Source organism: Elaeis guineensis, chromosome 9, assembly GCF_000442705.2.
Source record: "Elaeis guineensis isolate ETL-2024a chromosome 9, EG11, whole genome shotgun sequence".
NCBI lineage: Eukaryota > Viridiplantae > Streptophyta > Magnoliopsida > Arecales > Arecaceae > Elaeis > Elaeis guineensis.
In genome coordinates this window covers 50,239,271-50,264,448 of record NC_026001.2, presented here as the reverse complement: position 1 = coordinate 50,264,448, position 25,178 = coordinate 50,239,271, and the positions used below count along the sequence as shown (strand labels likewise).

The 25,178-nt window shown below is 38.2% G+C and overlaps 1 protein-coding gene across 2 annotated transcripts in view; it reads left to right on the top strand.

Annotated features, from left to right (window-relative positions):
- The window catches only part of LOC105034266 (uncharacterized), a 53,499-nt gene extending 29,802 nt beyond the window's left edge, over positions 1-23,697 (top strand). Inside the window, exons 7-9 of one of the 2 annotated variants that reach the window (XM_073243716.1) lie at positions 22,489-22,787; positions 23,368-23,488; positions 23,523-23,697. In XM_073243716.1, the coding sequence (XP_073099817.1) occupies positions 22,489-22,787; positions 23,368-23,451 (383 nt within the window). In that variant the 3' untranslated portion in view covers positions 23,452-23,488; positions 23,523-23,697. Of the gene's footprint in view, positions 1-22,488; positions 22,788-23,367 lie in introns of both variants that reach the window. The other variant, XM_010909346.4, reaches the window with a different exon arrangement.
- Positions 23,698-25,178: the final 1,481 nt, after the last annotated feature.

The window sequence follows — 25,178 nt, the reverse complement described above, 5'->3', positions numbered from 1 at the left end:
AAATATTTTTGTTCTAAACGTAACTATTTATTGGGTTTTCTTAATACTTGATCCCTCGATATCTTAAAACTCTTTGGGCTGTGCATCATTTTTTTTAGAAAAATGCTTGGTTCAACTCGATTCTTGAGTGCAATCGGATGCCTAAACGCTAAATACTAACTTATTCGAGAATTTATTAATTTATTATTCTTCCCTTCAATTTAATCGACATTGCCCTCAATGGAGTACGGAAATAAAAGAATTAAACAAAAGAAAAGGAGAGAGTGCACTTGGGGTAATTGTGCTTCGGGAGTTGAAGATGTCTTTGTTGATCAGAGCGCTCTTAGTGTTTTCATCATAAGTTCCTACAACTGCAATAAAATAAAAATTGAGATCGTTGGGTTGCCTCCTAACAAACGCTAAGTTTAGGGTCTTCAGCCAAACTACATCGAGTTCATTATTTTTCGTATGTTGAATCCACCAAGTAGATAATGTCAATTCGTTCTTTATGCCCAATTCCATCTACATATGGCTTCAATCCAAGGTATGCTGAATCGGTATCGTCGGTCGTATTGATCGGCTGGCGGTACGGTTCGGTATGATTTCATACCATACCGAACCGATGAAGGCAAGCGAATCCGAACCAGAAGAAGAAAAAGAGAGAGAAATAGAGAGAGGAGGAAGAAAGAAAAAGAGGGAGGGAAAGGAGCCGGTGGGGCCGTCGGACGGTCACCGACTGGCCGCCGTGGCCGTTGGATGGTGCAGTCCATGCGTGTGGCGCCGTGGGAGTGAAACAAGGGTGTCGCCCCTGTTTCGCGAGTTTTTTTTAAAAACATAGTTTTAAGTGAAGCCGGCAAATAGTTTGTCGGTTTCACGATTTTTGTTTTTTTTTTAAAAAATCTCTTGAGTCGGCAACTGAGTTGCCGACTTCATGAGTTTAAAATAAAAAAAAGAGAAAAATCGAAATAGACGATTGTTTGTTTCAAAAAAGAAGGGGGCGGAGCCGCGGAGGGGCTCCGCCGGCTCGACCTTCCTCAGGCCATCGGCATTGGCTCGCCGGCCATCGGGGCCTTGCGACGGAGGCACCGTCCGTCCGGGTCCCCCCCCCCCCGCCGCCCCTCGCCATCGCGCTCGCCGGCCATCGGGGGCCTTGCGACGGAGGCACCGTCCGTCCGGTAGGTCCCTCCCCCCGAGTGCTCTCTCTTTCTTTCTCACTCTCTTGAAAGCCCTATCGGGCGATACGGAGCTCGGAAGCCCTCCAACGGCTGCAGCCGGCCACCGCTGGCCTCCGACGGCTTCCACCTGCCTCTCCTCTCTCTCTTTCTCACTTTCTCTTTTTTCCTTCCATGCCATCGGTGTATCGAATTTACCGGCCGAATCATGTCGGTTCTCCGTCGGTCCGGTACGATACGGGGTGTACTGGCCGGTTCGGTACGGTATGGCAAACTTGTTTCAATCATTGGCCATTTACCTTGAATGTATTGTCATTTTGGGGATCCTGTATTTCAATTGCTCCGTGGGAGAATACTTGTGTGACTATGAAAGGTCCATCCCATCGAGAGCGGAGTTTATCGGGAAAGAGACATAATCTAGAATTGAAGAGCTATACTTTTTGGTCTGGCTGAGACGATTTTCTAGTGATGTATTTGTCGTGAAATGCTTTAGTTCGAGCCTTATAAATTCGTGAGCTCTCGTACGCATCATTGCGTAGTTCTTCTAGTTCGTTTAGTCGCAGCCTCCTATTAGAACCTGCATTCTGTATGTCAAAATTGAATGTTCGTATGGCCTAAAGTACGCGATGTTCTAATTCGATCGATAGATGGCATGCTTTGCCATGGACTAGTCGATAGGGTGACATGCCAATAGGGGTTTTGAAAGCGGTACGGTAGGCCTATAGTGCATCGTCTAATCGCAGAGACCAATCTTTTCTATCGGGCTTAATGTCTTCTCTAGGATGTGCTTGATTTTCCTATTAGACATTTCTAACTGACCACTAGTTTGAGGGTGATTTGGTGTGGTAACTTTGTGTGTAATGTTATATTTCTTCATTAGTGCTTCAAAATGTCGATTCGTGAAGTGGGTTCGTCCACTAATGATCACTTTGGGGAAGCTAAATCGACTAATGATATTGCATTGGATGGATTTAATCATGATTTTGTTATCTTTAGTCCTTGTAGCTATCGCCTCCACCCATTTTGATACGTAATCTACTGCCACCATAATGTGTTCGAACCCAAAAGAGGTCGGAAAAGGTCTCATGAAAACAATCCCCCAAACATCGAAGATTTCTACTATTAATATAGGGTCAGTAGCATCACATCCTTCCTGGATATGTTCCTTGTTTGTTGGCACCGTAAACAGTTTCAGCCAAATTCATGTGCATCCTTGAAAAGCATTGGCCAATAAAATCCACTTTGCAGCACTTTCGCTACAGTTTTTCTTCCACTGAAATGTCCCCCGCATGTCAAAGAGTGGCAAAAAGTGAAGATGCTTTGGAATTCACTCTCGGGGACACAATGACGAATGACTTGGTCAGGACAGTATTTGAACAGTTCAGGTTCCTTCCAGAAGTAGTGTTTGACTTGTGAGAAGAATTGATTCTTCTCTTGTTTCGTCCAATGGGGAGGTACTTGTCCTGTGGCCAAGTAGTTGACAATGTGGGCAAACCATGGAGGTTGGTTAGAGGAGATTACAAAGAGTTGTTCATCCGAAAATCTCTCCTTGACCTCGTCCGTGCCCTTTGTGTGTTCAACTAAGATTCTAGAAATGTGGTCAACTACCACATTTTCGGAACCCTTCTTGTCTCGGATTTTTAGGTCAAATTCTTACAGCAAAAGGATCCATCTGATCAATCGCGGCTTAGTGTCTTTCTTGAAAAGCAAATGTTTCAAAGCCGCATGATCCGAGTAAACTAGAACTTTAGACCCTAAAAGATATGATCAGAACTTCTCTAGAGTGAACACTACTGCTAGTAACTCTTTTTTAGTCGTGGTGTAATTCAATTAGGCATTGGATAGTCTTACTAGCGTAGTATATTACGTGTGGCTCTTTGTTTGTTCTTTAGCCTGGGACAACACATCATGAAGTCAGAGGCATTACTCATGATCTCAAATGGAAGGGACCAGTCAGGGGGCTTCATTATGGATGCTGTTGTCAGGGCTGTTCGTAGCGTGTGGAAGGCTTGCAGACAATCTTCATCGAAGACAAAGGGTGTATCCTTGGTTAGTAGATTGCACAAAGGTCTCGAGATTTTGCTAAAGTCTTTGATGAAGTATTTGTAGAATTCAGCATGACCTAGGAAGGATCGTATTTGTCGGACCGAAGTTGGAGGTGGTAGTTTTGAAATTACCTCGACTTTGGCTTTGTCCATCTCTATCCCCCTTTTGGATATAATGTGTCATAGTACAATTTCTTTCCGAACCATAAAATAGCTCTTTTTCCAACTCAAGACTAGATTCGTCTCCATGCAACGCTTGAGGACGTTGGAGAGGCTTTGGAGACAATCTTCGAAGGTGGTTTCAAACACAGAAATCATCCATGAAGACTTCTAGGCATTTTTCCACCATATCCGAGAAAATGGCCAATATGCACCGCTGAAATATAGCGGGTGCATTGCAGAGCCCAAATGGCATACACCGAAAAGTGAAAGTGCCATAGGGGCAGGTGAAGGTGATTTTTTCTTGGTCATTTGGGAATATCGATACTTGATTGTATCCTGATTATTCATCCAGGAAATAGAAGTTTTGTCCTGCTAGGCATTCTAGGATTTGGTCAATAAAAGGGAGTGGAAAATGATCCTTCCTAGTAATGGAGTTCAGTTTCTTGTAGTCTATGCATACTCGCCAATCAGATGTTGTGCGAGTGGGGAGCAATTCATCTTCTTCATTTTCTACCACGGTAATACCTGATTTCTTAGGTGCTACTTGGGTGGGGCTGACCCATTTACTGTCAGATATGGGATAGATGATTCCAGCATCTAACCATTTGACCACCTCTTTCTTCACTACTTTCCGCATGTTCGGGTTCAGTTTCCTCTGCATGTCTCTGTGTGGCTTGGTATCTGTCTTGCAATAAATGTGGTGCATGCAAATGGAGGGGTCAATGTCTTTCGGATCGGCGATGGATCAGTCAATAGCCTCTTTATGTTCTTTCAGAATACCAACCAATTGCACTTCCTGGTTAGGAGTCAAATCTGATGCAATGATCATCGGGAGGGTGTCATTGGGTCTTAAGAATGCATACTTGAGCATGCTAGGAAGTGGCTTCAGTTCTAAGGCAGGTGGTGCTTCTAATGATAGGGCTATCGGTGTGCCCGCTAATGCGGACAGTGGCTCATACTTGATCATTCATAGGGGAGTGGTTTTAGAGTGGGGTGTATTTAGTAGGGTGTTTACCTCTTTTATGTATCCCTTTATATCGAAATCGTCCACTCCAGAGTGAGCCAGATAGGTGTCTTAGGGATCTTGCACAAGAATTATGGGTGTTGTTTCCTTTATGATGTCCTTAAGTGTATCTATTTTAAAGCAACTATCTGTCGATGGTCTTTGGGAAGCATCGAACACATTTAGTCTCAACTTTTTATTCTCAAATGATACATCCATGACTCCTGTCCTATAGTTGATGCATGCATTTGCCGTAGCTAGGAAGGGTCGGTCTAAGATGATGAGTATTTGCCAAGGGTTGCTACTTAGTTCCATGTCAAGGATTAGGAAATCAACTGGGAAATAGAACTTGTCCACCTTGACCAAGACATCCTCGAGCATCCCACGTGGTACCTTAACGAATCTATCAGCTAGCTGCAAGGTGACCGATGTGGGTTTTAATTCTTTGAACCCAAAGAGTTCATACATCAAACTAGGTAAAAGATTCATACTTGTCCCTAGGTCTAGAAGGGCTTTTTCAATGTGAAAATCTCCTATAACATAAGAAATGATAGGGGCATCTGGATCCTTAAGCTTTAGAGGGGTAGCATACTAGAAAATAGAACTAGCCTGTTCGGTGAGGTAGACTTTCTTTGAGATTTGTGATCTGGATTTATATTTCTGGGTGCACAAATCCTTCAGAAACTTTGCATATGTCGGGACGTATTTGATTGCATTTGGAAGGGGAAGATTAATTTGGATTTGTTTAAACAATTCCAACATCTCATCAATTCTTCCTCTCTTCTTATCCGTGGAATAGGGGCCTTTAAAGCACTCGAAAATGGGGCTTTGGGTAGGTAGGGTGGTGCTTGCATTGTTAGTTCATCCCCTACTTTTAGGTCCTCCTTGCTTGGTTTGGGGTTGGTCTCATTGGTTTTGCTTGTTTGTTTGATAACCTTTCCATTTTTGAGAGTCATGACTGATTTGGTGTGTTCAAAAAAGGTTTCTGGGTCATTGATGCTTTCAGCCATGAATTACCCTTTCGGATTGCTCTCAAGTTGGTTGGGTAGTTTCTCTTCTCTTACTGAATGCGGTCATTAGTTAACCGATTTGAATCTCTAGCTTAGTTATGGATTGTATGTAGGAGTGAAGGGTCTGGTTGTTGACTTTCAATCATTTTAGCGCTTGCAAGACCTTTTCAAAAGTTGAATTATGTGTAGTGGTGGAAGGTTGAGGGGCATTTTGGAACTGGTGGTATGGTCCTTACCCATATGTTGGGCCTGATAGTTGGGTCTTGGTACAGGCGGACCAACCATATGTTGTGATTTTCAGAAAAAATTTAGGTGGTTTCTCCAGCTTGGGTTGTACGTGTTCGAGTATGGGTCATTTCTCGATCTACGAGCTGGCTGGACTTGAGCTTGCTGAACTTGCTCATGAACAAACTTAAGAAATTGGTGTGCAGTTGGGCAGTCACTAATAAAATGGATAGGGCTTGTGCATAACGCACAAACATCTTGGACAGGGGTGGATGGAGTAGGCGGTCCAGTTTTTGGGTCAACTCATCTACTTTGCTGTGGATATCTATGACATTCCCAACTTCATAGTTCCACCTCTCTTTTGTGGGAACGTGGATTTTTCTCTGGAGGTGGCAGTCATGTGATGCAGGGAGTTTTTACTAAGTGTTTTGAATAGCTGCCAAGCCTCATCCTCACTTTTCAGCATTAATATCCCACCACATGACGCGTCAACCATCTATCGGTGTTTCTCTGATAGACCATCATAGAAACATTGAACCAGTTGCCATTTAGGAATTGCATGGTGTGGGCATTTACGTATGAGGTCCTTCAATCTTTTTCATGTCTCATAGAACATTTTTCCATCCAGTTGGGAAAAGCTACTGATGGTTTTTCTAATTTGGTTTGTTTTTTCAATTAGAAAATACTTCTTGAGAAACTCTATCTGAAGTTGGTCCCAGATCGAAATGATTACTGAATCTAAGGAGTTTAGCCGATGTTTAACTTTGTCTTTAAGTGAGAATGGAAATAATTTCAACCTAAGGGCATCATCAGAGAAGTTTTGGATCCTAATTGTGGAGCAAATCTCAAAAAAATTATCCAAGTATTTGTACGGGTTCTTGTTACTAAGTCCATAAAATGATGGTAGCATTTGAATAATGCTGGACTTAATCTCATATTAAATGGCCTCTATGGGAGGTGCTTGAATGCAAGGAGAATATGTATATGAGGATCGGATAAAATACGCCCTTAATGGGCGAGGGGGATTGGCTTCACCAGGTGCAGCCATGTTCCTAGATCGGATAGTCCTAATGGTTTTATCTAGTTCCTCGTCTAGTGGTTGTAATTCGGGTTGTTATGATCGTCAATCGAGTATGCAACCAAAAGTTTTATGAAGGACAATCCTAATCTATTAAGTTTTTTTTTGATGTGTTTTTGTTGGAGAAGATAAGAGAAGATGAAAGGAAGAGGAGAATTCTAAAGATGAGAACCTAAAGAGTCCTCAATCTATGATAGATAAGAATTAGTGAATGTTAGGTGTTAATTGCAATCAAGTTGAACAAGAATAGACTTTCTATCCTAGAGTTAATCTAGATCTAGATAGCTCCTAACTGTTCCAAGCCGCCTTTGAGCACTTCAAGTCAGAAATCGACCAACCAACTAGTCAGAAAAGTATAAGATCGGTGGGGGTCCCTCTGTTGCTTTCCTCGGATATCAATTGAATTGGTTAGATCAGCAAACGGAATCAATTAGAAACCACCTCTCTTCAGGGCTACTTCATCCTCGAACCATTTTTTTAGACACCAGTTGAATTGACTAACTCTAACTCGGTCCAACTCTTAAGGTTCCTTGACCTATTGAGCTCGAAATCCTTAGGGGCTGACGTCTAATTGATTTTAAAATTAAGGTTTGGTTTAATACAGAATGAAGGGTGGTGATTTGTGGGCTAAGGATGATCAAATCTCCATCTTATCTTGTTAATGGGTTATACCGTTAAAGTATTTTATGAAAAGTTGCAATGCAATAAAAATAAGATGTCAAAATAGGTTAAAAATTATTATTATTATTATATATTTTTATTTTGTAATCACAATCATGCCAATGGTCTCGAGCAACGGCGCCAAAATTTGATTGCTTGTCGCGAGCCATCAAAAATTAATCACTGATTCAAAACTATGAGATAGTAGTGAGTCAGAATTGAATCCACAGGAGCTATGGGCTGAGTTGTGGTTATAAGAGAGTTAAGATCATTGGATTAAAAGTGTTGCAAAAAAAAAAAAGAAAATAAACTAGAAACAAACTATATTAAGAGTTGGATCAAGCAGAAAACGATTATCTCGGAGGGTTACGAATTGATCTTGCATAAAACAGAGTTGTATTTCTTTAATGATATTAGATGCTTGTAATTAGGCCTTGGACATAGTTTATCTCCATTTGAGCACAGCCCGTATCCTTTGATCATGACTCGTCCCTTCGGATATAAGCTATTCTAGGATTTTATCTCATAAGTAAAGAAGAAATAATAATAAATCAAAGCTAGAAATCACTTATCTTTCCTCGACACGTCCTGAATCTGTAGATCATAGTGGTCTCCAGAAAGTATAAGGTTTACAACCTATCTTTCCTTAGCACGCTCCATATCCGTAGATCACGGCGCATCTTCAGAGAGCAAAGGTTATTCTAACTACGATGTAACACATAAGTATAAAAGAAAGTGCACAAGACAATTGTATAATAAAAGAGAAGCTTTATTGATTCATATCATAAAAAAAAGTACAAGAAGAGATAGAACATAAAATCACTCTGTTGTTACAAGACTTCCTCTCTCCTCTCGAGACTAGTGGATTTAGCCGCTCATGGGCTCTTGCTAGTTGATGGCTCCATCTTCTCAGCAGAATCTCCTTATGTCCCCTTGAAAACCCTCCAACCTCACTGCCTTCTCCCTCTACTTTTTGTCCTAACTAATATATTTCTTCATCTCTCCTCCCCCTTGGGTTTTATAGGCTGAATCCCACATCCCAAAGCCTCCTCACGCCTCTCATGTTTCTCAGTTTGGGAGATGGTGCCTCATATATTCTGCTTTTAATGTTTAGCTACCTTTTAACCCTTGTCTTATTTGCTTGAATGCCTTCATATATTTTCTTCTTTTGCTTGGGCTGATTTTCTATATCTTTCCTTTAGTGTTGTAGAGGGTCCCACTGCTCTTCCTCATGCCTGGCCTCCCAATCTACTTGCCCTGTCACCTGGGATTCTCTTTGCTACTGCTGTTATGATTGTGTGGGCGCCCACTGCCTAAACTGGACTTGTCGGCCCCATGAGAAATCTCTTACTTCATGCCATCCCAAAATTTCCATCTTTGGCCCCTTGCTGCTCCATGTATCCTTCCCTAAATTGGCTCTTGATATTCGGGAGGTTCTGCCTGTATCATCCTTAGGTCCCGCATGTAGATCTGGTTCATATGGTGATCATGGCTTCTTTATTTGTGCGATGTCCAAATCTATTGCAGCATCTATGCCATCCATTGGATCCGGTGTTTGGGTGTGCACATGATGGACTCGGACTTGGACTTAAGTTCAGCTTTGGGTTGGCCTTGCATCAGTGTTTTGATAATTGCAATGTCTTTGGCTACAATTCCTAAAATAGGACATAATAAGTGTTAAATTCAAGATAATAAGAGTTAACAGGATTTTTATATTATATTTATTGTATCTTGTTAGATGTATGTTCTAGAAGCCAATATAACTGACACATTGTAATAAATATAGGACATAATTTTGTACTTAATATATTGATTTGATCAATAAAAAGACAAGTTTATTTTTCATTCAAATGTGATGTATCTTTAAATCGTCTATGAAATTAATTTTCGATACATATTTTTAAAATGTTGAGAATTAGAAATGTGTATTTAATTCTTAAATGCTCCCAGTCATAGTATCATCATAAGGACGGTGATCGATCCGGATAGACCGGCACATAGATCGCTTTCTTCGAGATAAATGAGTCTCTGGTCTACAGTGTAGAGATACTGAGCGACGAGTGTGGGTAGTTGTTAGAGAACTAGTACTGACTGTAACCATACGAGAGATCACTTGGATTTTTACTCGATCGTCAGTGATTGTCTTGATGTTGTAGTTGCGTGAATGATCCTTTAACTTGAGATGGTACAATTGCTCGTAGTGAGGCTGTTGGAGTTTGACTGACACATAAACATGGTCTCAATGAATCCTTGTAGTGGATGTTGGTGATAGTTGGTCCATTGTAGGAGTAGGATGTGTATCAAGAGTAGTTCTTTGGGATTTGAGAGGTTAAGTTTGAGAATCTATGGCCACAGTAGTGTGATTGATGGAAAAGAGTTTTCATAGGGATCACATTTGGACTTGAGCTGATTAAATCTATCATATGACTGATGATGAGGTTTGACGATTTATCCATGACCTGCCATCCAGTCGGGACTCATGATAGAAGGACTGAATCACACGTTAACTACACTTTGAGGTTTTTTTCAGTTCTATTGGGTTGCCACTATATACTGTTAGGTGTCACTAGTGGATTGTGAGAGCTCACTAGGGTTGCTCTGAATCGATAATTCTTGATGAGTTAGAGTGGAATTGTTCCGATCCATTGAAAAGAGTTTCAATGATATTTTGATAGAGATCATTGTATATCTTATTACGAGATAGAATTGAACCTATGGAATTACACAACAAAGGAATTAGACATGGAATAAATAATTGGACTTATGAAGTGTCAATTGGGTTTAAAAAAATTCTATTAGATTCAAAGTAATCTTGCTAGCACATGATTGGATCCAATTTCTTCTTTATATTTGATTTTCTTATTTGATAAGATAATTCAAATTTAATTACCTGCTAATAACCTAAATAAATTAGATTTATTGGGCTCCAATTATTGGGTGTCTAAGATTTTAGATCAAATAAATTAAGGGTGCAAGTCTTTAATTTATTTTCTTGATAGTTTTGATGGGATGCCACTTGATTTGATCAAGTTGGGCGTATCCCATCTTTAGAGGGCGTGTGGATCCTTGATGGGGCGTCCCTTGGATGCAAAAGGAGGTGTGATTTTGTGAGTGCGAGGGCTTCAAGAGTTGGTGCCTAATAGGTTTTTTAAAAGAAGTTGAATAACTTAAGTTATTAGAAAACCTAATGCAAGTAAGACTTGTATTAAGTGTTTGTTTGGTTTTGAATAGGATTCAAACCTTATGTCTATTTAAAGGGACCTCTCCTAAGGTCCCTAGGCAACTTCAACCGGCAGCCCCATGCCCTTTAGGAGTGCCCCACGCCTTCTCTTCTCCTCCCCTCTCTTCTCCTCGGACGTCCACACGCCCCCTCCTTTTAGGCGTCCCTCCTTCCAAATCCAAGGCTGTTGGGCGTCACCTCTTGTGCTGGTTTCTACTTTGTAGTAGCAGCATAATCTAAGGAAGAAAAGCAAGAGAAGAAGAGAAGAAGAAGGTCAAAGAAAGGATCAAAGAGTTGATCACGATTCAGGCTTCGTTCAGATTAACAAGCTGATTTTTTTTTAAAAAAAAATCAAGTTTAAGAGGGTTGTTTCAGGCTGATCCTGAGTAGATATCCATAGAGATCGGGCACTTGCACGGCTAAGAGAGATCTTGTTCTCTTTCAGATCTAGATTTGAAGAAAAAAATTGCGAAACAGGTATGTGATTCGATCACATATTAAATTTCAGCATATGTATAATTTCAGTATATGAAGTAGATCTTTGTGATTTATGTTTTATGCATGCATGATATAGATTAAAAGTGTTTTAATCTTCTATTCTGCTACAATATTTAAAAAATAAATTTTTGAAACATATATGCATGTTTCAACATGAAATTTCAATAGTGGTATCAGAGCTACGGGTTTCATATGCATGAAATTGACGTACATGTTTTGAAAAGAGTTTCAAAATCTGATTTTTTCTTGATACATGAGATGTATAGATGAATATTTTGAATCTAGAATTTATTTTAGGTTTGATTTTAGAACATATAGTTGATATGTCTAAGCATGCATAGATCTGAATTTTGATCTAGAACCGTTTCTAGTTCATATTCATGTGATATGTAGATGCATGCATAAACCTAAAATTTTATTTGATCTGATTTATGATTCATATATGAGATATATGATTGCATGTTTAGGTCACAATTTATTTTTGATGTAATTCATGATTGGTATATGAGATATATGATATTATGTATTGATCTGAATTTTATTTAGATCTGAATTTTACATGTATATATGAGATATATGTTTGTATGTTAAATTTGAAAAATTATTTTATGATTCAAAACTTACCTTTCATGTAAAGAATTTAGATATAAAATTTAATTTTGAAATCTAAAATTTGTGTTTATGTATGAGGGTTTTGGTTATGGGAAAATCAAAAGTTAGGTCATGTAATTGGATTGCATCTAAGGTTTACGATTTGAATATTATGGATCTAATTCGATTAATTGATCAAACCGAATCAAGTGTTGATTAAGATTAGATCAATTAAGTTAAATGATCATGCAATTATTTTGATCAAATCGATTGAATCCCATATGTAGAATCGATTAGTCTAAGGATCTAATGTGGCTCAATGGTTTGAGCATGATTCGCTTAAGTTAACCTATTTGAACCAATTGATCTATTGGTATCTAAGGCAAGTAATTGAGACACGGTTATTTAATTGGTTCTGTTAGCTAATCTGGCCAATTTATTGGTGTCTATGGAAAGCAATGGGGGGACTCCCATCGATCTCGACTTACCTGATCAATTTGGAAGATTGAGTCTTCAATTAGATTTTTTGACGTTTTTGGTTTAGCCCATGCCAATTAGATCGGTCATATGATGACTGATTAGATAAGACCTAAATCTAAACCTCTCCATAAATATTAAGTTCATAGGTCTTCTTCCATCGTTGTAGATGTGCGGATGTGCTACTGGTGTTGATTATTTTCGGTTGGTTACAGTGGTTCAGTTGCACTGGGAACACGCAACTACTCTATTAGCAAAGAGTTGCTTCAAGGTAAGGATGGGGTTGGGCCCAATAACTATTAGGTGAGGGATCCAATGATGATCTTACACCTGCTTATGAATGGTGGGTCGGATTTAACTAAGGAGTGTGGTCAATAACTGTTAGGTGAGCCCACATGACTTAGAGATCAAGTCACTGCAACATGCTTAGAGAAGCATCTGGGTAAAAAGTTGTCCATGCATCGATGTGCAGGTTACCAATAACTGTTAGGTGAGGTGCATAGCATCGGTGAAACCGCAGCAGCCACTAGGAATTCTTTTGTCGCGTTAGAATTTTCGTTTTCCACCCAGGGAGTGGAGGGATCCGAAAAATTAGTGGGAGTCATTGTTTGCATCTTAAAGTTCCTAGAAGCAAATATAACATTAAAGTACAAAAGTCTAACTTGAATTTTTACTCTTGCAGTTAAACAATGTTAGCCTTAAATCCTCTAGTCTGCATCTTTGAAACCAATCGTTTGACCGAAACCAATTGCAAAGACTGACTCAGAAACCTCAAGATTGTTCTGATCTTAAAAAAATTAGATCATGTACTCGATCAGAAACCCAGTGTTACCAAACTATCCTACTGCTGAGCAAAGGACTGCCTTTGAAAAGTGGACGGATGAAGATAGTCGGATCAAGTGCTATGTGTTGGTATCTATGTCAAACGAGTTGCAAAGCCAGCATGAGCATATGCCTATTGCCAGGGCTATGATCACTCACCTGCAAGAGTTGTATGGTGAGCAGAGCCGTACAGCATGCTTCGAAGTGTCTAAGAGACTTCAATTTGAAGATGTGCGAAGGGTAGTTAGTCTATGAGCACTGTATGACAGTGATCAAGGGCATTGAGGAGCTTGGGAAGCTCGAGCTTGATATGCAAAAGGAATTGCAGATGGATTTGATCCTTCAATCCTTTACGAGTTCATGTAGTCAATTTATTGTAAATTTTCATATGAACAAACTCGATTGCACTATTCTCGAACTAGTCAACATGTTGGTCACTATAGAAGGAACCTTGAAGAGTTTAAGGGATACTGTTTTCGCTGTGGAGCGGACTTCTTTCAAGAGAAAGTTTATTGGGAAGAAAACTAAATCCGTTAAAAAGCAGAAAAAGAAGAGCAAGCCAAAGGAGTTCTTAAGAATGTCGAAGCAAAGAAAATATTTTCACTGTGATGCTGAAGGCCACTAGAGGAGGAACTATCCACTCTACCTGGAGAGCCTAAAGACCAAAAAGGATGATAAACCTTCGGAAGGTATGCTCGTAATTGAATCTAACCTTACGGTTTCTTCTACTTCTAGTTGGATATTAGATTGGTTCGAGTGCTCATATATGTACTTCAATGTAGGGTCTAATAGAAAGTAGGAGAAAGTTGAGGGAAGGTGACATGATTTTTCGGATCGACAATGGAGCAAAAGTTGTTGCAGAGATCGTTGGCACTTATCTTTTTCGATTACAGTCTAGTTTTAGATTAGATTTAAAGGACTGTTATTTTGTTTCTGTAGCTAGTCGGAATTTGATTTTCGTGTCTGTGCTAGCATAGGAAGGTTTTGAAATTAGTTTCAATAAAGATTTTTGTTTCATTTATTTATGAAATAAATTGATTGCATGAGGTTTTTTAATTGACAGTCTATATCACTTGCATGTTGATGCGAATGTGAATTTGAACGAGCAAATAGTGAGTGCCGTAAGTCATAAGAGACCCAGAGACGAAATTAACTAGGTCATATTGGAGAGAACAGGATAAACAAACTGGAAAAGGATGGAATCCTTGGCTCTCTTAATCTAGAATCGTATTCAGCTTGCGAATCTTGCCTTCGAGAAAAGATGGCCAAGTTACCCTTTGTAGGACATGGAGAAAGGGCCATCGAGTTACTTGTCCTGGTACACACCGATGTGTGTGGGCCATTTGATGTGCAGGCCAGGAGTGGTTATAGCTACTTCATTATCTTTATCGATGATCTGTCTAAGTATGGGTATGTGTATATGATGACATGCAAATCTGAAATCTTTGAAAAGTTCAAGGAATTCAGAAATAGAAAAAAAACTGGTAAACTCATTAAAGTTCTTCGATCTGATCGAGGAGGTAAATATCTTAGTCGAAAATTTTTAAGATATCTCAAAGATAGTGGCATAGTCTCTCAGTGAACTCTCGAAACACCTCAGCTCAATAGGATATCCGAAAGGAGGAATAAGGTCCTATTAGATATGGTTAGGTCCATGATGAGCTTCACTGATCTACCCTTATATCTTGGGGGATATGCCTTATTAATCGTCATTCACCTGTTGAATAGGGTTCCATTAAAGTCCGTTCCTACCACACCATATGAGATATGGTATGGTAAGAAGTCAAGTCTAGGATATCTTAAGATTTGGGGATGTCCGGTCTATGTTAAGAGACAGATGGCTGATAAATTAGAAGATAGATCTGTAATAGCTCATTTTATAGGGTATCCAAAAGAATCAATGGGATGCTATTTTTACTTTCTACAAGATCGTAATGTGATTGTGAGTCAGAATGTCATATTTTTAGAAAAATAGTTTCCAGGATGGTGGCAGTGGGAGGTTAGTTGAGCTCGAAAAGAAGGTCTCAGAAGAGCAGAACTTATAGATCCTCACGAAGCCATTATTCATGAGCCAGTAGTTGATATTCCTCAACCACCTCGTAGATCTAGTAGGGTCTCGTGATCTCCTGAAAGGTACATGGGTATGCTTATGGAGGAAGTAAAAGAAATGTTCCTTATGGGAGATAAGGGTCATAGTGATGATCCTAATACCTTTGACGAGACGATGTTTGACATCGATTTCGAGAAATGGTTAGATGCGATGAAGTCAGAAATTGACTCGATGCACTTGAACCAAATATGGATCTTAGTGGATCCACGTGAGGGTATAGTACCTATTGGGTGTAAATGGATCTACAAAAGAAAAATAGGTGCCGATGGTAAGATAGAGACCTATAAAGCTAGGCTTGTGGCAAAAGGTTATAGTCAGTGTGAGGACATTGACTATCAAAAAATTTTCTCGTCCGTAGTCATGTTGAAATCCATCCGCACTCTGTTTGCTGTTGCAGCTTATTATGATTATGAAATCTGATAGATGGATATGAAAACTGCTTTCCTGAATGGTTATCTTGAGAAAGATATTTATATGGAGCAGTCTTTGGGTTTCACATCTGGTGATGGTGATCACAGTCTGCAAGCTGCAAAAATCCATATACGGATTAAAACAAGCTTCTTGGAGTTGGAATCATCATTTTGATGAAGCGATCAAATCGTTTGATTTCATTAAAAATGAAGAGAAACTTTGTGTATACAAAAAGATCAGTGGGAGCGTAATAATATTTTTTGTATTGTACGTAGATGATATTCTTCTCATTGAAAATAATATTCTCATGTTGACAACGGTCAAAAGATGGTTGTTCAAGGAATTCTCCATGAAAGATTTAGTGGAAGCATCCTATATTCTTGGAATAAAGGTCTATAGGGATAGATCTAAAAGGATGCTATGCCTGTCATAAAAGCTGTACATAGAGAGTGCTGAAGAGGTTCAGCATGGAAAACTCTAAAAGAGGACTATTACTTAGGTATGGTATTAATCTTTCCAAGACGATGTGTCATGAATAGGATTCCTTATGCCTCAGTCATAGGGAGCCTCATGTATGTCATGCTGTGTACTCGACTTGATATTGTCCTTGCTGTAAGTGTCACGAGCAAGTATCAGTCGAATCCAGACGAGGAGTACTGGATAGCTGTGAAGAACATCCTTAAGTACTTGAGAAGAACTAAGGATTTGTTCTTGATCTTTGGAAGAAATTCTGAGTTGCGAGTCGAGGGGTATACTGATTCAGATTTCATGTCTGATCCTGATGATAGGAAGTCTACGTCAGGATATATGTTTGTTTGCAATGGTGGCGCAGTTAGTTGGAAGAGTTTCAAGCAACCCATCATAGCGGATTCGACCACAGAGGTTGAGTATGTCGCTGCTTCGGATGCTGCAAAGGAAGGCTTCTGATTCAAAAAATTCGTCGTGGAACTTGAGGTTATGACATCGGATGCCATACCACTTTACTGCGACAACATTGGAGCCATAGCACTTGCTAAGGAGCTAAAATCTCATCAGAAATCAAAGCATATCGAGTGGCGGATTATATCATACACGACTACCTCGCAAAGAAATATGTCGAGATGCGAAGAGTAGACTCTGTGGACAACGTGGCTGATCCGTTGACAAAGCAATTGAGTCAGTCGAAAATAAGTCCACCTTGAGAAGATGGGATTTAGATTAGTGGCCAATTGACTTTAGTCCAAATAAAAGATTGTTAGATGTATGTCCTAGAAGTTAATATGGCTGACACATTGTAATAAATCTAGGATAATTTTGTACTTAATATATTGATTTGATAAATAAAAGGGCAAGTTATTTTTTATTCAAGAGTGATGTGTCTTTGAATCATCCATGAAATTAATTTTCGATACATATTCTCAAAATGTTGAAAATTAGAGACATGTATTTAATTCCTAAATACTCTCGGTTATAGTATCATAATAAGGATGGTGATCGATCCAGATAGATCGACGCACAGATCACTTTTTTCGGGATAGATGAGTCTCTGGTCTACAGTGTAGAGACATTGAGCGACGAGTACGGGTAGTTGTTAGAGAACAACTAGTACTGAGCGTGATCATATGAGAGATCACTTGGATTTCTACTCGATCGTCAGTGATTGTCTCGATGCTGTAGTTGTGTGAATGATTCTTTGATCCGAGATGGTACGACTGCTCGCAGTGAAGTTGCTGGAGTTTGACTGACACATAAACATGATCTCAATGAGCCCTTGCAGTGGATGTTGGCGACAGTTGGTCCACTGTAAGAGTAGGGTGTGCATCAAGATGGGATCTATCGATCTTCATAGAGAGTAGTTTTATGAAATTTGAGAGGCTAAGTCCGAGAGTCTGGCTACGCAGTGTGATTGATGGAAAAGTGTTTTCATAGGGATCACATTTGGACTTGAGCTGATCGAATCTATCATATGACTGATGATGATGTTTGACGATTTATCCATGACCTACCATCCAGTCGGAACTCACGATAGACGGACTGAATCACACGTTAACTACATCTTGAGGTTCTTTTCGGTTCTATTGGATTGCCACTACATACTGCCAGATGTCACTGGTGGATTATGAGAGCACATTAGGGTTGCTTTGGATCGACAATCCTTGATGAGTTAGAATAGAATTATTTCGATCCATTGAAAAGAGTTTCAATGATACTTTGATAGAGATCATTGTATATCTCACTATCAGATAGAATTGAACCTATGGGGTCACACAACAAAGAGATTAGATCTGGAATAAGCAATTGGACTTATGAAGTGTCAATTGGGTTTAGAGAAACTCTATTGGGTTTAAGCTAATCTTGCTAGCACATGGTTGGACTTAATTATTTTTTTATATTTGATTTTTTTATTTGATAAGATAATTCAAATTTAATTACCTGCTAATAACCTAAATGAATTAGATTCATTGGACTCTAATTATTGGGTGCCTAAGGTTTTGGATCAAATGAATTAAGGGTGCAAGTCCTTAATTTATTTTCTTGATAGTTTTGATGGGGCGCCACTTGATTTGATCAAGTTGGGTGTGTCCCACCTTTAGAGGGCATGTGGATCCTGATGGGGGGTCCTTTGGGTGCAAAAGGGGGTGTGATTTTATGGGTGCAAGGATTCCAAGAGTTGGCGCCTAATAGATTTTCTAAAGGAAGTTGAATAACTTAAGTTATTAGAAAACCTAATGCAAGTAATACTTGTATTAAGTGCTTGTTTGATTTTGAATAGGATTCAAACCTTATGTCTATTTAAAAGGACCTCTCCTAAGGTCCCTAGGCAACTTCAATCAGCAGCCTCATGCCCTTTAAGAGTGCCCCACGCCTTTTCTTCTCCTCCCCTCTCTTCTCTTTGGACGTCCACATGCCCCCTCCCTTTAGGCGTCCCTCCTTCCACATCCAAGGCTGTTGGGTGTCACCTCTTGTGCTGGTTTTTACTCCGTAATAGCAGTATAATCTAAGGAAGAAAAGCAAGAGAAGAAGAGAAGAAGATTAAGGAAAGGATCAAAGAGTTGATCGCGATCCAGACTTCGTTCAGATTCACAGGTTGATTTTTTTTGAAAAAAAAAAATAATTTTAAGAGGACTGTTCCAGACTGATCCTAAGTGGATATCTTAGAGGCCGGGTACTTACGCGGTTACGAGAGATCTTCTTCTCTTTCAGATCCAGATTTGAAGAAAGAAATTGCGAAATAGATATGTGATTCGATCACATATTAAATTTTAGCATTTGTACAATTTCAGCATATGAAGTAGATCCTTGTGGTTTATGTTTTATGCATGCATGATATAGATTAAAAGTGTTTTAATTTTCTATTCCACTGCGATATTTAAAAAATAAAATTTTAAAAACATACATGCATGTCTCAACATGAAATTTTAATATATCTATCACTAGGTCAACCATGATCTTTTGCGAAGGGACCCCTTGTGGTCTACTTGTCACAAGAGAGACAGTTTAGAGAGAGACAGAGAGGTGGCAGCTTTCCTAACATAGGGGGAAAGAGAAAAAGACGAACAATAGAGGAGAAAATAATGGCTTTAGGGCTTCCTTCGTAACATGAAACAAGGGAGAAGGGCAGCTATGGAAGAATTGGGAGGTGGTGGCCTTCCACAATAGGTCTGTCATCTAGCAGCTGCGAAACTAGTGGCCAGGTGATGCTTGAAAAGGAATCTAAAATAGGGGCTTAAACTGGTGATTGGCATAGCTTTAGAGGGGCTGAAAATTCCTTCTAACCGGTGGCAAAGCCCCCCCATCACTCCCCGACATAGAGGAAAAGGCTCGATGTGGCCATCGACGGGCAATCGAAGCCCTATTTACTTTGGATTTTTGAACAATGCTTGGAGAATATGATTTAAAACCAAAATAGGGCATCAAATTTTCTGAACAAGTCCAACGACCTCTCAAGCAGAAACCACGATTTAAGGGCTAAGGAGCAGTGGACGAAAATTAATTAGTGGATTAGGGGATTAATGCCTCATTCCATCAATGTTAGTCCCTGGTAGTGGTGATGCTTAGGACAAAGTCAGGAACACCGACCATCTCCACTTTAAGCTGACACTATTGTTTGGGGGGGTGGGGGTGTTGAAGGGAGCTAGGACAGCTTAAATAGAATCAAGATTGAGCTCCAACTTTCCTCTTGGCATCGGACTCCCACCAAGAGTTGAGGTAGAAGAAAACTCCCATCGGGAGTCTGTCTTCTCCTCTACACATGCAGCACACATGTGCCTGAAGCTCCTCTCTCTCCTACGCCCCGAACTCCCCACCCCCCCTGCCAAAAAAAAAAAAAAAATCATTCCACAAATTCTGTTTTGGGCCAGGCTATTTATGGACTCATCCAATTTTTGGGTCTGTTTTGGGCTATTTAGGGCTAATCCAAGTCTTCTAGGCTGGTCCAGTGGACTAGGCCCAGTTCAAAAGGGAGTCAAGGGGAGAGTGAACCTATTTTAAAGATTCTTTGAAGCAAATTTAAGCCAAATTGTGCTGCCATGACATACAATGAAACCAACACCATTTGAAGTTCAATTTGGTCTGTGTAGCTTAAATATTTATCTTAAGTTTTTGTTAATGTTTTGGATTTATAAATCAAATAGGTTCACAAAAGTTATCCTTGTCAAGAAAAAATGTAACAGGAATTGGGTATTTTCATATTCAGTTTAAGCACTCTATGGATGTAATACTCAAGCTATCATTTGAACATGAAGTCGTCATACAAAATTTGAATTCAATTGTCTGTCATAGCAAAGACAAGATTAAGAATTTGTTCTTATGAACTTGCCCTATTTAAACTAAGAATCATATTTTTGATCATGTTTCATGTATTTTGGATTTTTTTTTTTGTTCCAAAGGTTAATGGGGGCTTTGTTTCCTAAACCTAACAATTTGCACTTATGTGACACATAATATTATTCAAATATGATTGATTTATAAGTTTTCATTTTTTTCAGCACTTTTTTATAAGCTTTGGGCTTTTGTTCCTAAACCCAACAATTTGCACTCATGTGATGCAGTATTATTTACATATGATTTCTTTATAAGTATTCATTTTTTGCAGCACTTTTTTATAAGCTTGGTTTTTATAGTATGTCAGTTATTTCGCGTTGAACACATAATGTATTCAAATGAAGCACATTGTAACGTTTCTGTTGAATTATTCGAATTATTGATGTTAATTTCAGTTTTTGCCCACAATTTATGAATTGATTTTGATTAAATGTGCATTAATTCCTTTTGATCCATATCCAAATGTAGGTGAATATCACAATGTCAATGATGTGAAGTAAAAGTACCTTGTTAGAGTTTCATATGTTGATACATTGGCACAATATGTGAAGTTGTGGCAAGTGAAAACAATATGTGAAATTGTGGCAAGTGAATATTGGTTTTCACTTTGGTTATCCAATGTTAGCTTCTATAGTTGAATTGGCCCTTATGCCATGTGTCACAACCATTCCCCCAAATTTGATATGTAAACCTTCTTATAGATAGATACATTGCTTCATAGTTTATCTGAATTGTTTTCTAGGATTGCAACCCTTCTACTAATTCATTGGTTCCTTTCCTATCTACATCGTCTTCTTGCTTGTTAGCTGGCCCTGTCCTTGACATAGCTACACTTGATCCTTTATAAGATTTACTTTATGACCATGTACTTATGCCAATGGGGTTTCAAGGTTCGTTGAGCTTTTATTTGGCCTCTTTAGGTTTCTTTGAGTTTTCATTTGGCCTCTTCAAGTCTAAGCACTTCATGGGCATTCATTGTTGTCTTAGTTTCTTATTCGACGACTCCAAGTTCGTGTTTGTCTTCTTAATTTTGTTCATTAAGCAGTTAGGGGGGAATTCACCCAAGATTAAGGATGATGCGGGTGGAGATGATAAGATCACTGCTTTTGGTTACATCATGATGATCCTACGTGATAGTGATTTTAAATTAGCCCCACTTCTTAAGTCACTGCCCAACCTAGTGATGGGATACCTATCCTTAAGGTTGGAAATCCAAGATCACTTCCGGGCAGTGATTTTGGATTGAAATTTAAGGACAAAAAAAATTGGTATATCAATATACTATTAATATATTATATGAATATTATATATCTGATATTATATTATATTGATAATTATATATTATATTTATGATGTGTATCACATTATAATAAATTATTAATCATCATATTATGATTCAATGATAATTTTAAATTAGAGTAGAAATATCTTATTGTACTTTATATTTATATAATAAAAATATTTAATATATTATTTCTATTTACCTTATTTTTCTAATCAAAATAAATTTTTATATTAATAAATAATATATTATAAGTATAAATAAAAATATTAATTCTATAACAACAATTAATATATTTTATAAGATTAATAATTAATAGGACTAATAAATATATTTTTATGGAGTATTTCATGGGTAGTTTTGGTATTATATGATCATTGATCTGGGATTCTCATGGAACACCAAATAAGTTACCTAAAAATATTTGAGGATCTTCAATTACTGATCATGGCTTATCAAATGCAATGATGTTAGATCACCATAGGATTCGATAACCAATGATCTTAGATCACTATGGTGATCTCATTTGGATCACCAAATGCTATCTAAAAGACAGATCAAATCCAATATCTTAAATCATCAACGTCAGATACCTGTCTTTCAATTTCACCTGACCAAATGTGTATCCAATAGCTTGAATCATCAATGTCAGACATCTATCTTCCAATTTCACCTGACCAAATGTGACTTGAAATCCAGCCAATGGATCCTATTCCACCCCTCCCCCCCCACCTCTCTCTCTCTCTCTACACACACACATACATACACAAATACGTACATATATTATTCCACCTCTATGATGGTTGGATGTCCATATTGATGCCCACTTTGACTAGTAATTTCTTTTTGTCACAAGGATGACTATTGTTTAATTTAGCTTTTTTGTCTCATTTATTTTGGACTCAAATTTAATGAGTAAAAATTTTATGTTGATCTACAGTGCAGATCCCTCTTGTTTCTGTCAATGATGATGGAAGAGTTATTGCTGTATTTGGTGAACTCCCAGAAGCAAAATTAAAACTAGAATTGGTCAACAAAGAAAAGAGGAAGCTCTCACTTGGGAGCAAGCCATTCTCCTTGACATGCATACTGCACGAAGAATACATCCTTGCAGACCCCAATGCAGAAGAAGAGTCTATCATGGATACCTTTGTGACTGTGGTGTTAGATTCATTGGGCCAGCTTGTGTCAATATACAAACCAGGGGGAGCAGCTCTTGCCAACATGTCAACTATTAAGGTTTGTCAGCATATCCCTCCTATCACTTCACCAGAGTAGAAGTTTAGGGAATTAAAGTTATTAAGGTATTTAAAACATCTGTTGTCTTAATCTTTTATTGATCTCTATGATGTGATATAGAAGATAATTGAAAAATATGTTGATCTAAATGCACATTTTAAATTTAACAAAAAATAATTTTTAAGATCATAAAGTGCATTTGAACAAATTTTGGAGTATGTAACATCATACAACTATTTATCTTACTGTTCAGTACTCAACTCAACCAAGCCTTAGTCCCAAACTAGTTAGGTTGGCTATTTATCTTATTATTTAATGAAGATTTGAATATGGTTCTGGTGACATCTTAAGAAATACATGAACTTTGTTTTGTTGCCAGTTTTGTTGTTCCTTCATGCATGTTATTTAAATTCTGCATGATTGTTGGATATCAAGCAGGCAGTGGACATAAATCACTATGATATTCTATAATTGATTTAACTTATAGACTGTATTAGTATTCTTGATTGACATGATATTGGTGACTCACAATTGACCAAAGAATTACTTGAAAGCTACTAATGCTTTTGATGGTTTGTAGGCCTGCATAGCACTTACAAAGAGCAGAGTGAAGGAGCTAAACAACATTTTGAGCGAATCCCTTTCAGAGATGGAGGTTGACTAGTTTTTGATTAAACTGCTATTTTGATATATATATATATATATATATATATATATATATATATATATATATATTTGGATCTGTCAAATAAAATTGATTTTTAAAATTCTTTAGATCCTTGTTCTTTTTTTTTCCCTCACACTTCAGTTCGATTGGTCATGAAATTTGATGCCTTTGCCCTTTTCCAATCCAGTATAACCGAGCAGATTCCAAATGCAATCAATTGGTTGGTGTGGTGATTTATTTTAATGGTAGATTGAAACATTAAAGGAGTAGGAAAAATCAAAATTTATTAAGACTAAGAACTGGATAAGATTTTATCTGCATAGTGCTTTTAAGTTTCTAAAATCATTTCGTTGCTGCTACAAGTTCATTCAAGTGTTTCAAGTTTCCATTTATGTCTTCTCTGTTTCCCTCTTGTCCCTCTCATGCCGACTATTCAATTCTTAGTATTTGGATCATGCTCTTTATCCATCTATATGCCTTTATCTAGAAAAAATTGCTGACACTCTGGTAAAAAGTTTACCATTTATAGATTGAGTGGCATTTATTGTGAGTTTGAGTACTAAAATCATGTTCACTATCAATATATCCTTCTACCAGCCTCAGGAGAATATCAGAGAAATGGTTCTCTGATGCCCGTAAATTCATGTCCGCATCATCTTGCATGGTTTACCTACAATAAAACACATGAGCTTCCTTCAATTTAATTTCTAGAAGGGCAAGGAAAGAAATAACTTATATGGAACTGCTAATGGGTTTGAAGCTAGTTTTCTGCAAGCTGTAATGTGCTTCAACCAAATACGAAAATTCTGTTATATGCTAGAAAATCTAGCTCGCCTCATGAGATTTTGTTTATCTGAAAGGGCTTCCATCTCTTCTTTCTACCTGTGATGCATACAGCTTCAAACCAAACTGTGGAAAGTCAGCAAGCATGCTAATTGTATCTTGAACATTAGCATGGTTTTGTGGCCATCCAGAAAGTTTTAGCCACCTCAAGCAAGGTAGTCAGCTAATTGGTTGTTTTTTGAAACATAGGGAATGCTTGATCATAAATTTCCGCTTATGGATTAGTCATTTTCAAAATATAGGAAATCCTTGGTCATGAATGTCCACTTATCATTTTGTCGAAAACAAATTTCCACTTCTCTTTCACGTTCTTGTGTCAACATGGATGGCTGCCTCTTTTAGATGGTCTTTATTGAATATCTTGAAGATGGTGGGAAGTGATGGGGGGAAACCCATATCAATGTGGGAAATACCTTTCAATCTCCTTCACATATAATGATGCAGCCACTGAGTTACAAGCCTGTTGAGGATGGTATTAAGTCATGCTTTTTTGAGTACCAGAATCTGTAAAGCTTACAGCTTGAGTCATGATGACAACTGTTTCAGTATTGTACGGATTAAAGATTTAGATAGAGCGAGTGCATGACCAGAGATAACGTTTAAAGCATCATGCAATTAAGTTACGTATCGTGTCATGGATTTTTAGAAACCTTTTACTGTCTGGGGATGTTGTTTCCCAAAGGAAGCAACCTAAGAGGGTGAGGGTGGTGAATTGAGTTTATTAAAATTTAACAACTTGTGCCCAATAACAATTTTAAGTATTTGTGGAATGCTTAGCAGGAAGTAAATATGTAGCAAAAATTAAGAAATAAATGAACAACATAATCACAAACATAAAGTTTTATAGTTGTCCGTGCTAAAATTAATATCTATGTATCATT